Here is a 15220-nt window from a genome sequence, read left to right as displayed (position 1 = left end):
CCTGTGACTCGGAAACATATTACACTTTAGATGGAATACCATATACAGGAAAAAACGGAAATACAGTAGCCAAAGGTCTTGCCTCAAGTTGTAAAGCAACTCATTGAGCCTTATTATAATTCCAAGAAAAATGTGACTTAAGATAACTATTTCACTGATCTTGCTCTTGCACATTAATTACTGGCAAATTCACTAACTCTTGTGGGCACACTAAAAAAAATAAGAGATTTGTTCCTCGGGAATTTCTACCAAACAAGTCCTAGTCCTGTCTACCATGCATCGCAATGCTTACTGTGCAGATGATGTTGACAAAAAACCAGATATGATTCAGCGAGACAGATTCTCATGTTACAGATCCCAACTTACCATAATTTTAAATTCAAATTGTATCGTGTTGATTTTTAAGTTAATATATTGTGTTATATTTATGTTATAGTTATTGTTAAGTTATTTACTGGTCGTGTTATTTTTTTGAGTTTAGTTTAATTGTGATATAATGATTAAATTTCAAGAAATTCTTACACTAACAGTTTCAAAAGTAAATATTTTTAAAAATCATATGATACATAGGTCGTACATCAGTACGACCCTGTTTGGCTTACACGTGGTTTTATTGACGATTGGGAATTTGTAGAATGAATACGGTATAGTATTGCCTCAAATTTTGAGAAGAAAATCAAGATTTACAGGAAGTTGAACCACACAACAAAAAGCAAAAACTAGAAAAATATCCAGTTTTAACAAGAAAAAGGTGTCACATGTGCCCATAGGGTCCCAAAAGGCCCATAGCATTATTTAATTACAAACTACCATTAAGACCTTAAATAGACCTCAAAGTTTGAAAAGGTAAACTGATAAAATTCTGTTTTCAGCATTTTTTTAACAACATAAGGCAAGCTGATAATGGTTTGTAATTTTTTTCTGGAAAAGACGTACATACATACTTTAAATAAAAAAAGTTTGAGCTTTGAGACTTAAGTAAATTTTTTCAAAAAAAATCTCAAAAATGTAATTTTTTGAAAAATTTCAAAGTTTTAGCCCTTATATCTGATGGACAAGCAAGTAAAAATTTGAAATTTGGCTGAATGTTAGTTCCTAATGAGTAGAATAAGGGATAAAAATTTGAAGTTGTAGACTTAAGGCATATAGGAGTTACAGGCCTGAGAAAATGGCAAAAAATCATTAATTTGAGCGTTTGCGGTAGATTAATTAAAATTCAAATAAACTGTCTAATGAAATAAAAATTAATGTATTTTCACCAAATTTCACAATAAATACAAATTTATACTACATTATAGAAATATTAACCTTCATTTAGAATTTTGACAGTTCAGGAGTTGGGATATTTCATCGCATAAATCTTGAGATATGTTATGATTGCGTCCAGTTGTTGTTTTTAGTTCTGAGGGGTGTGATTTTCTTCAGGATTTTATGAAAAGGCACCCAAGCTTCATCCTGAGCATTTAAATGATGTGCTGGATCCAGAAGGTTCAAAAAAGTGCACATAGGAGTCATGATGTTCAATGCTGACAGTTTTTAATACCCCTAGCTACCACTTTCCAGCATACGCACAGGCTATCAAATCATTTTCACTTAGGGAAATGGAGATAGCACTTGTTGTGAAAAATTCTAAATATTTAGTTGCCTGGGATGTTTTAAAATATTTGACTTTATTTTCTGAGATTGGTACGATTCGATGAAAAGAACACGTGCCAGGAATTTTCAAACTAGTTTTAAATCTCTCTTCAAGTTGTGATGATTCATGTTGTAGGATTTCTTCACTTTCAACATAATAATACTGAATATTTAAATATATATATATATATATATATATATATATATATATATATATATATATATATATATATATATATATATATATATATATATCATCATCAATCAGCCAATCCCGTCCACTGCTGGACATAGGCCTCCCTCAGTTCTTTCCAGTGTTCTCTACACTGGGCCGCTTGTAGCCAGTTTCCCGCTACTCTTTTTATGTCGTCGGTCCATCTAGTCGGTGGTCGTCCTCGGCTTCTTTTATAATTTCTGGGCCTCCATTCCATAATTCGTCTTGTCCATCGTCCATCTTGTGTTCTGGCTAAGTGTCCTGCCCAGTTCCACTTAAGTCTCGTGGTTCTTTCGATGACGTCTTGAACTCCTGATCTTTGCCTGATTTGTCGGTTTGTTGTGTGGTCTCGGAGGCTCACATTCAGCATTGCACGTATATATATATATATATATATATATATATATATATATATATATATATATATATATATATATATTGTCATACTTTTTCTTTCCCAACCAAAGAAAAATAAATAAAAATATCCATCGGAATAAAATTTTAAGATATCATTATAAACAAAAATGTATATAGTAATTTAAGATAAGATTTAGTGTAGATAAGAATAGAAATTTGTTTGGCAAACGACCTTTTTCCGTTTCAAACAAAATTATCAAAAAAACCTTTGTTTAGAATTAGAAGACATTTTACCTGTCTTAGTTAATCTTTTCATTGTTTGTATAGTCGAGTATTAAATGACCATATTCTAATCTTTTGAAATATGTATAAATTGTGTATTGACAAAACCAATTTTAAAGTAAGCTATTTAGTTTTTCTCTAAAACCGAAATTAGGCTTTTCCAAAATCATGGTAAACACAATTTGAGCTTTTGATTGGACGGTCGATTTTAAATGGGAATTTGTGAGCCGATCAGGAGACCGGAGGAGTTAGTTATATTTTGGTCATCGAAAGGAAACAGTCGTTTGTCTCAAGATAGGGTGTGGTTCGTGAGTTTGGATACTGGCGTAACGAAAAGAAGTGAATAGTTTGCAGAAGGAGATAACAAGTAGATTAAAAGAGGTCCTTGTATCTACCGTGGGCATTTTATAAAGTATATGTGAAAGTATTCTTACGGCATCAAGTTGACAAAAGGAGGTCCTGGTGTCATAAATAAGTAGCTGAGTTTGGAGAAGTGAATCAGGTGTTTTTTGTGTAGTCTGCAGGAGGTTTGCAGAGACGTTAAGAAGGAGCCGAGGTGCCAAAGAGGAGAGATCACATCGTTGAGGAGACTGGACTTTTCTGGGTATGTTCCAACATACAACTCAAGAAGAAAATAAGCTGTAAGTGTTTGTACAATTGAATTTTATATCTGTGAAGGATCGGTTTGACATCATGGTCATTAGCATTCAAATTTAAGAACTGAGATTTTGTTAGGCTAATCAAAAGTTTAAAGTTTTGTTGTTTTTTGTTTCAAGTAAAGAAAATTTTAAGTAAAATTGGTTTTCACGTAATATAAATGTATGTAGCTTTATAATCCTATTATTATAAAAATTTGATTTATTTTCTTGTATGCTGATTGATAAGATAACGACAGAATTTAATAATTGTTTTATTCGTTCATATAAAATAAAGAAACGTAAATCTTTGTAATATAATCTATTTGTATTCTTATCCTTTCTTCTCTATCCCATAAAAGACAACTAGAAAATCTTTTGAATCCATCGAACACAGGTAATATAAGGATAATTTTACTTTTGATAACAAATAAGTTATAATTCTTTTTTATTGGCTCAATAAACTAAGATTAAAGTCAAAATAAACAATCATAATAATATATATAATGTAGTATATTTCTATAATGTAGTTGTTACGTCCCTCCACACATATTCTTAGTTTTTATTAATAATTTTTATTATTTTATTTTTATATTTAATTCTTTAATTAACGTGTGTGTATGTCTTATAATCATGAATTAATACGGCCCTGTACACAACTCCCTATGAGACTTAATATAGGGAAGCGAAGCTACGAGACGACACGCACCTCAGTCTTGTATAGATCAGCGCGATAAAAACTCCAGTATTTTGTGTAAACCTGACGACGCGGCTTCAAGAAGATTCTGCCACCTGAGTCAACCCCAGTGCACTGTGGAAGAAGAAGAAGTGTTAGATCAACATCACAGGTACCGTAATTTGATTGCATACACACACAATATTTATATTAATTGATAAAATTTACATATAACTTATTTTCGCATAAAAATAATACCAGCACCTAAATAAACAATTATGAGCGAGTGTTTCTCTTATAGAATTTACAGTTGTTCAGTAGTATAAATTTGTATTTATTGTGAAATTTGGTGAAAATACATTAATTTTTATTTCATTAGACAATTTATTTGAATTGTAATTACTCTACTGCAAACGCTCAAATTAATGATTTTTTGCCATTTTCTCAGGCCTGTAACTCCTATATGCCTTAAGTCTACAACTTCAAATTTTTACCCCTTATTCTACTCATTCGGAACTAACATTCAGCCAAATTTCAAATTTTTACTTGCTTGCCCATCAGAGATATAAGGGCTTAAACTTTGAAATTTTTCAAAAAATTCCATTTGTGAGTTTTTTTTTTGAAAAAATTGACTTAAGCCTCAAAACTCGAACTTTTTTCATTTAAAGTATGTATGTATGTCTTTTCCAGAAAAAATTACAAACCATTATCAGCTTGTCAGTCAAACTTTATCAGTTTACCTTTTCAAACTTTGAGGTTAATTTAAGTCATTAAGGGTAGCTTGTAATTAAATAATGTTATGGATTATTTTTTTAGAGCATACTTTTCCAAACAGTTTGGTTTTTGATTTATTGTTTTAGGACAAACCTAAGTGAAAATTTGGCTAAAGAGCGAAGCCATGTTTTCCGTGAAATGACCGACACGATGAAACAAAAATGGCCGCTATTGGCAAAATAAATTTTTTAAAAATAAAATAATGCAATTTTGTACTGTCTATAGACTGAAGTATAAAAGGAAGAAAAATAAAAAATATTAAAAATAGTCAAGCATCCACCTTTGGACCAATTGGCATGGATTGACCCGAAGATTGGTTTTGTCGGTACTTTATACATGATCTGCTAATTACCATAACCTTTTCTCAGAAGGGTTTTCACACAATAATGAAAGGCCACAACACCGTAATCTTTTTCCAGGGTATGCATAAACATCCAACCCCTCTTTTCAAATAAAATGGCCTCGTAGATTTACAAAAGTTTTTATTTATTTATCAATTAAGTCTTTATTTGGCTCCAAATGTTTATTACTTGTGAATAAATATTTTTTCTACAAAAGTTTTTTTGCATTTCATTATTTTGTGCCTAGGTAGACCGCATACTTAACGCCAGAGAGTGTTCAGACCACAGAACTATAGCATTGATGAGCCACACATTAAAAGTATTTTTAAAAATAATTCACAAAAGAATATTTAATAAATTAGAAATGGACATAAGCGCCACACAGTTTGGATTCAGAGGTGGACTGGGATCACGAGAAGCTTTGTTTGGTCTGAGTGTGTTAATGCAAAGATGTTTGGATGTAAACCAAGGCCTCTACGTAGGTTTCATAGATTTTGAGAAGGCCTTCGATAAAGTCAGACACCAAAAGCTGTATGAAATCATAAGAAACAAAAACATCGACAGTCGCGACATTAACATCATATCCAGGTTTTACTGGGGACAAACAGCAAAAATCAAAGTTGATAATGAGTTAACCGAAGAAATTGAGATTCTTCGAGGTGTGCATCAGGGTTGTGTGCTTTCTCCACTATTATTCAATATATAAAGAGCGAAACAATATGTCAGGAAGCGCTCCTAGAGCAAAACATTGGTATGAACATTAACGGAGAGTTAATTAACAATATACGATACGCTGATGACACGCTAATAGTAATAGATAACCTAGCAAATTTACAGTTTTTGATGGAAAACATAAACACCCATACCAAAAAGTATGGTCTAAAACTAATCAAAAAGACTAAATTCATGATTGTAACAAAGAAGCTATACACCAATGTGAATTTAACCATAAATAATCAGCCAGTTGAAAGAGTTACGTCCTACAAATATTTAGGGGTTTGCTTCACTGATACTAATGACCAGACAAGAGAAATCAAGAGACGAATAGAGATAGCGAGACAATCGTTTGTCAAAATGAAAAAGTTCCTATGCAGCCAGGACACTAAAAAAGATAAACATCAAAAACATTGAGGCATTCGAGATGTGGTGTTACAGGAGAATGTGGAAAATACCATGGACAGAAAGAGTAACAAATCAAGATGTTCTGCTGAAGATGGGGAAGGAATGCGAATTCATAAAAACCATACAAACGAAAAAACTGGAATATCTGGGCCACATAATGAGAGGAGAAAAGTACTCTCTGCTTAGACTCATAATCCAAGGAAAAATCTCGGGAAAGAGAAATGTGGGACGTAGGAGGATTTCCTGGTTGCGAAATTTAAGGGAGTGGTATGGGTGCAGTTCAATACAGTTGTTCAGAGCTGCAGCCAACAAAGTGAAGATTGCTGTGATGGTAGCCAACCTCCGATAGGAGACGGTACTGCAAGAAGAAGACCTCATACTATAGTAGCACCTTTTTTTTAATCTAGACAATTTTAATTTAACTTTAATAAAAAATCAAAAAAGAATATTAGAAATATATGGGTAAATATGAATAGTACATTCAAGAACAATGGTGGGTCCAACGGACCCTAGTTGCTCGGTTCCGTAAGTAAAATGTGTTGCCCGGATAAGGGTTAATTCAACATCTATCTATCTATACAGCCCTTGCTGTCCAATTTTGGACATAGGCCTCCTCTTCCTTCTTCCACGTCTCTCTATTGTAAGTAGTTTGTATCCACTTCCGGCCTGCGTGTTTCTGCAAGTCATCTGACAATCTCATTTGTGGCCTTCCTCTTTTTCGTTTGTAACTATATGGTCTCCAGTGTATAATCATCTTATTCCATCTGTCGTCTTTCTGTCTTATAGTATGTCCAGCGAACTTCCAATTCAACATATTTTTCATTAATAAAAAATACATTCTATTGCTGTAACTTATAATAGTAAAAATATGTATAATCGAAAAAAGAATACAGTGACTTGATTTATATGACGGATAATAATTAAAGGCTGTTAGAATATTTATATCACAAAAAATATACTTAAGCATCAACATTACAGATACACTCTAAAATTCAACAATTTGTACATTATCAATAAAATCATACAAATTGTTGAATCATTTAACATTCAACTCTTTAATTAGGCATAAATTAGTAATAAGACTTTTATAATGACTGAACCAACAACATGACTTCTGGTTTTAAATAAGCGGTATTCCCCCCTGCAGCTTTCAGATCATTTTCTATAGAGGGGTCCCATTGGAATAGAAGAATCGTAGCAGGAACTAGACGGAGATCCATTAAAGCGGTGTCTTTGTCACTTTCTTCTAGTCGATGACCTGTGGAAAGGGACAGGACAAAGGGCAAACCTTCATGTTCCAAGTTTTCTTTGACGAATTCAAGAACTTCAGAGAATTTTTCATAAACTGAAAAGGTTCCCTGAAACGATAAGGAAAATCATTATATTTATAAGTAGTTTTCATTATGTCTGTCAAAATGAATCAATGAATTCATTAAATTTTTAATATTTTGCATACAGTCACATCAGAGGCCACCCCTTTCATCCCCTTCACTTGGTAGCTACCCCCTCAGATTTTTTAAATAGCAATGGGGGTCGTGCGATAGTTTGTTGAAAAGGGTTTGAAAAGAAGAATTCAAAAATGTATAAGTTTGAAAGTTTGTATGGCATAATGGTTTTATTTAAAATAAAATATACAAAAAATAATGTATTAAATTACATCTTTAAAATTAAAGGAACTGGCAAATTACCCTAAAGAAAATTTAAATTACTGCAGGAGATGCTCGAAATGTTCTCCATTTACTTCCTGGCAGAAGTAGATTCTTTGTTTCGTTGCCTCCCTAACCCTTTGTAGGGTCTGCATATCAATCCTATCACATTCTTCGATTATTCTTTGACGGAGTTCATCAACTGTCGTCAACTGGCTCCCATGCAGTTTGGATTTAAGGTAACCCCATAGGTAAAAATCTAGAGGAGTAAGATCTGGTGATCTTGGTGGCCATTCAATGAATCCACGACGTCCAATCCATCTTCTCGGATACAAATTATTTAAAAAATTTCGAACGCCAGCATCGTAATGAGGCGGAGCTCCATCTTGCTGGAATTATTTGTGTTTCCAATAGATTAAGATAGCTTTCCCCCGTTAAATTGCCTTCGATAAAAAAAGGGCCTATAATGTGATCCCCTAGTATACCTGCCCAAACATTTAATTTAGTGGGAAATTGAGTATGACACTCTCGAAACAATCGAGGGTTTCCGTCAGATCAATATCTTACATTTTGTCGATGTACATGACCATTTAAATAGAATGTAGCTTCATCGGAAAAACAAATATGTCTTAAATAACTTGGATCTTGTGAAATATTATTATCATTGCTTCACATTTGTCTACTAATCTACGAGGTGGTGCCATTTTGATTGTTTTGAATTTTTAATACTAAAAATTTACAGTTTGCCACTAAAGCTCACCAAATCTCAAGTTCTTGTCAATATTCTTTACAATCAACAGTGCTAATTGCTTGGTTTTTATGACAGTTGTCAAAAACTATACACGCCAACTAGATTATTTAAAAAATTGTTGTAACTACGATATGTTTTAACGACACAAAAGTATTTATTCTGCAAAAAAATAATTCGGTATAAACGTTCAAGAATAAAAATTAAATAAATTTTGTTATACCGAATGTCCCATATTAAAGCAAAACCAGTGTACCTACTTTTGTATTGTTGTATCGCAAAGTGTATCTCCAAACAATAAATCGTTATTAACAAACAGATCCTTAAAGTTAAAGTAAAGTGTGATAGATTTTAGAATTCTTCTTTTCAAACCCTTTCCAACGAACTATCGCATGACCCCCATTGCCATTTAAAAAATCTGAGGGGGTAGCTGTCAAGTGAAGGGGATGAAAGGGGTGACAATTTTGTTTATGTTATAAAATACCTCTATTAAAATAAAAATTGACGGGTCCGAGCGTTTTTCATCTTTGTCTTAAATAACGGAGTTCACTAGGGAGGGTAAGACTTAATATCCACACTGTATACAGTGCTAGTCAAAAGTCCGTTTCCCCTTCGTATCTTTTGAACGGTTATTGTTATAATAGTGAATTTGGAGGAAGGTAATAAACAGACGTAGGCTTCTCAACTAGTCATAACAGGTGACGCAATAGTGACAGATGACGTTACAGCGCCACTGTGACAGATAATTTTAATTGGGACCTTATGGCAAGTGATACTTCGTTTGAAAGGTATTGAAAATACCTATTCAGTCATAATAATTTTGTTTAAGCTCATTTTGATCTTCTTCTTCTTAAAGTGCCTATCCGTTCCGGACGTTGGCGATCATCACGATCATCATTTTGATGAATAAATTAAATAAATACTAAAATTGTAGCTTCTCCTTTAATTAATAAATATTTAAGAACCAGTTCTTATAGTAACTGTTCAGAATGTGCTCCATCTACTTCCTGACAGTAATGCATCCTATTTCTATACTCTTACTGTACTCGTTCAAATGTGTCAGGGGAAATTGCTCTACATTCTTCAACAATTCGTTGTTTCAAAATGTCAATATTACCGGGTGCTGTAGCGTGAACTTTAGATTTTAAGTATCCATACAGAAAAAAATCTAATGGTGTAAAGTCCGGTGACCAAGCTGGCCATTCTATTGTATCTCGTCGTCTAATCCATCTACCACGATATTCCTCATCTAAGCAACGTTTTACTACACCATAATGGTGTGCAGGAGCACCATCTTGTTAAAACGCTATTTCCAAGTTGCCGAATTCATCTGGATTATCCTCCAGAATTTTGTACACTTCACCGGTTAACTTAGTATTGATAAAAACAGATCCAACTATGTGGTTTCCTAAAATGCCTGCCCAAACATTTATTTTTTGGAAATGGAGTATGTGTTTCACAAAAGAAGTGAGAATTTGTGTCACTCCAATACCTCACATTGTGTGTGTAACATTTCCATTGAGAGAAAAAGTACTTTCGTCACTAAAACAATTTGTTTTTATGTAATCAGGCTATTGGACATATTTTCACAGAATTCTAGTCTTTGGTCGGGGTCATCATCTGAAAGTTGGTCCACAATTTTTAATTTGTATGGATGAAATTTGTTTTCAGCCAACACTCGGTGTACTGTCTTTTGATTGATTTCATAGATAGATGCAACTTGGGCTGTAGAAGAAGTAGGGTTCACTACCATTTCTGAAATTCTGTCAATTTTTTTGTCATCACTAATTGTTGGTCGACCAGATCGTTTGACACCTTGAACACTACCTGTTTGTTTAAACTTCCGAAGAAGCTTCCTCAAATCAGTTCTCGATGTAGGGCGATGGGGTACCTATCATTAAAAAGACGTTCCGCTGGATGGAAATTATTTCCACATTAACCAATTATTAACACAGCTGCTACTTTGTCGGCTACAGTACGTACCATTCTGCCTTTGTAAAAATTTAAACGTTTAAACAATAATAAAACTAAATATGAACTAAGAACAACTAACTAAAAACAACTTGACTAAACTTGAATTGTCTAAACTAAGCAGAAATAGAAACTAAATATTGAGCTATAAACGCTTTTGCTTAAATCCAAACCAAATTAGTATGATTGAATAGGTATATAACATAATTGTAGGTTCGTATTTAATTAATAATAACATTCTAACGTTCTCCTTTGGTTAATTGTCAAAAAAGTTGACGTTGACGTACAAACAATTAGAGAATTAAAAAACGTCAACTTTTTGACAAGTAACCAGAGGCGGAGGTGTTAATATTTATTAATTAAATGCGAAATTACAATTTTAGTATTTATTTAATTTATTCATCAAAATGAGCTTAAACTCAAATAAAATTATTAAGACTGAATAGGTATTTTCAATACTTTTTAAACGAGGTATTACTTGCCATAAGGTCCTATTTAAAATTATCTGTCACTGTAACGTCATCTGTTACTATTACGTCACTTGTTACGACTAGTTAAGAAGCCTACGTCTGTTTATTACCATCCTCCAAATTTCACTATTACAACAAGAACCGTTTAAAAGATACGAGGAGGGAACGGACTTTTGACACTGTATATTTGTTTTGATGTTATAAAAATACCTTTTTTTTTTGTTAATTTTACAATGTTACATGCCATTCATTATATATTTAATTCAAATGAAAATAACAACAAAAATAAATAATTATTGTACATATTTATGCACCAATAGAATTTTTTTCGTACACCACTGATATTCCGGAAACAATAGTCGGCCATTGTTATCGACTACTTTGGACGTAAATATTTATTCATAGGTTCCATCCTTAGTATCATTATATAGATGCATACAACACAAAAATTGCTAACGATTGAATTGTAGACTTCTTTAATTGAAAAAAAGCAGAAAAGCATGAATACTTTGAGTACACCTTCATTAAATATTGGCTATAAACGCGTATGCTTGGTTGTCTAGTAACTTCCAACCACTTCCAGTCGAAGAAAAATTGTTAAAAATAAATACTAAATTTACTAGACAGTTATGACTGCGTTTAGTTGACAGAATATACAAAAAAAAAGATATAACTTGCCATATGATCCAGTTTAAAATATTTTACAAAATGGCGTCTGCCCGCCTTTGTGACTTACATCACTAAGTTACTATAAAAAATAGGTGAAGGGTAAACATTGTAACATCCAACCAACAAGCATACTAATTAGTATATATACCAACCTGTAGGAACAAACCATCTGGAAATCTTATCCGAATTAGACAAAATTTGTATTTTTTAATTTCCCGAATTTCATCCTTTTCACGCATGGCTTTAGTTCGCAATTGTAGTTGTTTCTCTAACTGTTCCGACCTTAAAATTAAGAGAATAAGGAACTTAATTCGACTTAAATAACAATAATACATTATACAGTGTGTCCGTAAAGTATGGAATAAATTCGATATTTTCTAAATGAAAAGCCTTTTTAAAAAAATCTAAAACACGTCGATTTTTGAATTTAATGTTCTACATTTTACAATAAAATTTCATTATACAAGGTGATACACATTACAGTGATGACGTCATCGGCTCTTTTTTTTTAAATTTAACACCCTGTATTTTATGACATTTTTAGATCGATAAAAATGAGCTGATTTCAAAAAGTATAATACTCGGGTCTGATGGATATAATTTGAAAGATACGCGCTTAGAAAATAAATTATTTATTATCAATTGCAAAAAAGTAGCCTACTTCTAGTTTTTGGTAAACTGTAATTATTTTTAGTAACGTTCAATAACAATTAAGTAGTACAATAATTGTATTAATTCCTGAATGTTCTGTATTATTGCTTAGAATTAATTTTAAGTAGAAATTAATTTGAGTGAAAAGCAAAGAATTGAAATTATTCCATACTTTACGGACACACTGTATAATAGCCTGGTCATGTTTACATATTTTTACATCTTACAATCAGTACGAAATTTATAATAGAGAACTGACAAAAGTTAATTACAAATTACAAACTTAAGAAAGCTGTTAAGCTGAAATGACCACAGTTATTGAAAATAAAAACTAAAATCAATACATACCTCTGTTGTCTCTCCTTCTTCAGTTCTTCAGCTGTCATCGCAAAGAAATCTTGAGGCAGTTCATTCCTTTCTGCTGCTTGAGCTGGCGACAATACTTGAATATTTCTATCGATCTCGAGTTCTACCCTTTCTTCGGCCTTTAGAGTATCTCGTAAAAACTATCAAACACAAGAGTTCTTTTAGACTTTGAAACACTTGAAGTCCACATTCAATGAAATATTTCAAGTATTATGAATTTACCTGCAATGTTTCTAAGCCATCAATGTTTTCCACCGACCACACCAAAAAGTTCTCTTCTGTGCCGTTATGATCGATTTTCTGGTCTCTGAAACCGGCTGCATGTAGAAAATCTAGTGCACCCCAAAATAGGTATTACTTTATCACAAAAAGTGGCATTTGAACATCTAATTTTATGGAATTTGGTTTCGTCTGGATTGGCTATTATGTTGTCTAGATATCTTATTAAAACATTCACACAATCGGTTACCTAAAAAGATTCAATGATGAATTTTTTAATAATACAACACTTATAACAAAGTAAATGTTTTTTCTTATTTCTAAACTTTATTCGAGACAAGTTTGAAGGTATATTAGAACAAATTTTTTTACACAGAATTGTAATTTCCGTAAGCTTCTTCTCTTCACTTTCCTAACTGACCTAGCCATTGTTACTCGCCGTCTTATTTCTTCTTCATTCCCGCCATTATTTGTTATTATAGATCCTAGGTAGCATAACTTTCCCACTGCTCTGTTTATTGTTAAACTTGTGACTTCTTGATTATTTCTAGCTCGATTAATTATTATAACTTATGGTCTAGAAGGAAAAATCCGTACGTAGAATCTGTTTTTCTAAACAGTACAAAAAAATGAAGTTAATCCTTTAAATGTTTTCGACATTCTAAACTTGACTTACAAGCTCCATATTTCCGCCTAGAAAAACCATTAAATATGTTTAAAACGTGTGCTAAATTTTGTTAAGATCGGTCCGATAGGTTTTGCATAATAATTTTGCAACCCAGGCTACTGGAAAAAAAATCGCAAATTTTCAAATTCATAGTAGGCCCTAAATAAGGTCCTCAGATAGTTGCAAATTTTTTTTCACATAAAGGAAAGCTCAAACTTTAAAAAGCTTTTTATAAAATTCAAATCGGTTCACTAGGAGAGCCTAGAAATTTTTTTAAAGTTTTAAAGATTTTTTAGGCTTATAAACAAATTGAATAACTTTACGAGCTTTAAACATATCAATTTCAATATTTATACACTTAAAGAACATTAAAAAAACGCTTCTTTAAAAAAAAGATACATTCGGCTTACTGGTTGCCGAGATATTGAAGGTCAAAGTTGGCATACATTCATAAAAATGACAAATAAAAAACCGTTTTCCGCGTAAAATGTCGCTCGGAATGCATGAGAGGTAGTGGTGGGGGACATTCACTCGAAATGTGAATCGGCGAGTTCAAAATCATAGCGCGCGCTAAAAATTGCATTATCTCGGCTTCTTGTTAACCAATTCTGCTCTTTTTTTTTGAATCGATGTCTCGGACGACAAGGATTTTAAATATCATATTTTCAAATACCATTTTTTAATGCAAATTGGGAAATTTGCAATAAACAATTGTATGTTAAACAAGTAATTGCATTTTTTTTTGAGCTTGCAATTTATACATTGAAGTAGTGGAGCACTTCACTATACTATATGTTTTTATTTCAACACCCGAAATTAAACTGATGGTCTCCTACTAGATACTCGCCGATTCACATTTCGAGTGAATGTCCCCCACCACCACCTCTCATGCATTCCGAGCGAGATTTTACGCGGAAAACGGTTTTTTTATTTGTCTTTTTTGTGGATGTTGCCATGAAGCTCATTACGTAAAACTTTTCATATAAAAAGTACTTGACAAGACGAGGGTATTTGTTTAAAAACGAGCCCTCTATCACTTATGGTTACACGGCCATATGTATGCCAACTTTGACCTTCAATATCTCGGCAACCAGTAAGCCGAATGTATCTTTTTTTTTAAAGAATCGTCTTTTAATGTTCTTTAAGTGTATAAATTTTGAAATTGAGATGTTTAAAGCTCGTAAAGTTATTCAACTTGTTTATCAGCCTAAAAAATGTTTAAAACTTTTAAAAATTTTCTAGGCTCTCCTAGTGAACCGATTTGAATTTTACAAAAAGCGTTTGAAAGTTTGAGCCTTCCTTTATATGTAAAAAAATTTGCAACTATCTGAGAGCCTTATTTAGGGCCTACTATAAATTTGAAAATTTGCGATTTTTTTCCAGTAGGCTGGATTGCAAAATTATTATGCAAAACCTATCCGACCGATCTTAACAAAATTTAGCACACGTTTTAAATAAATTAAAAAGTTTTTCTAGGCGAAATATGGAGCTTGTAAGTCAAGTTTAGAAAGTCGAAAACATTTCAAGGAATAACTTCATTTTTTTGTATTTTTTTTTCCAATTATTGCTATTTTTTCAACAATAAACATTAAATTTTCAATTTCTAGCTAACGAAATATTGTGTAAAATTGAATAACGAAACTTTTAACTTCTTATAATTTTTTCTCCAAGATCAATATTTTCCGAATTATAAACGAAAATAGGAGCAAAAAAAGATTTTGTTAAATAAAAAATTTAGCACAGGGTTTGCGACTGGCACACACTCTGAGATAGCGCG

At 32.3% G+C, this 15220-nt stretch overlaps 1 protein-coding gene across 1 annotated transcript; it reads right to left on the bottom strand.

Moving 5' to 3' along the window:
- Positions 1 to 6437: 6437 nt before the first annotated feature.
- Positions 6438 to 13026, bottom strand: LOC140432196 (UBX domain-containing protein 6-like; the record flags this gene model as incomplete). Its single annotated transcript, XM_072520021.1, is given in 5 exon segments — positions 6438 to 7394; positions 11693 to 11822; positions 12540 to 12697; positions 12780 to 12902; positions 12904 to 13026. Coding segments are annotated over 5 exon segments (807 nt in total), but the record flags the coding sequence as incomplete, so codon positions are not given.
- Positions 13027 to 15220: the final 2194 nt, after the last annotated feature.

The sequence above is a fragment of the Diabrotica undecimpunctata genome, unplaced genomic scaffold, assembly GCF_040954645.1.
Source record: "Diabrotica undecimpunctata isolate CICGRU unplaced genomic scaffold, icDiaUnde3 ctg00003197.1, whole genome shotgun sequence".
NCBI lineage: Eukaryota > Metazoa > Arthropoda > Insecta > Coleoptera > Chrysomelidae > Diabrotica > Diabrotica undecimpunctata.
This window is presented reverse-complemented; position numbering and strand designations above follow the sequence as displayed.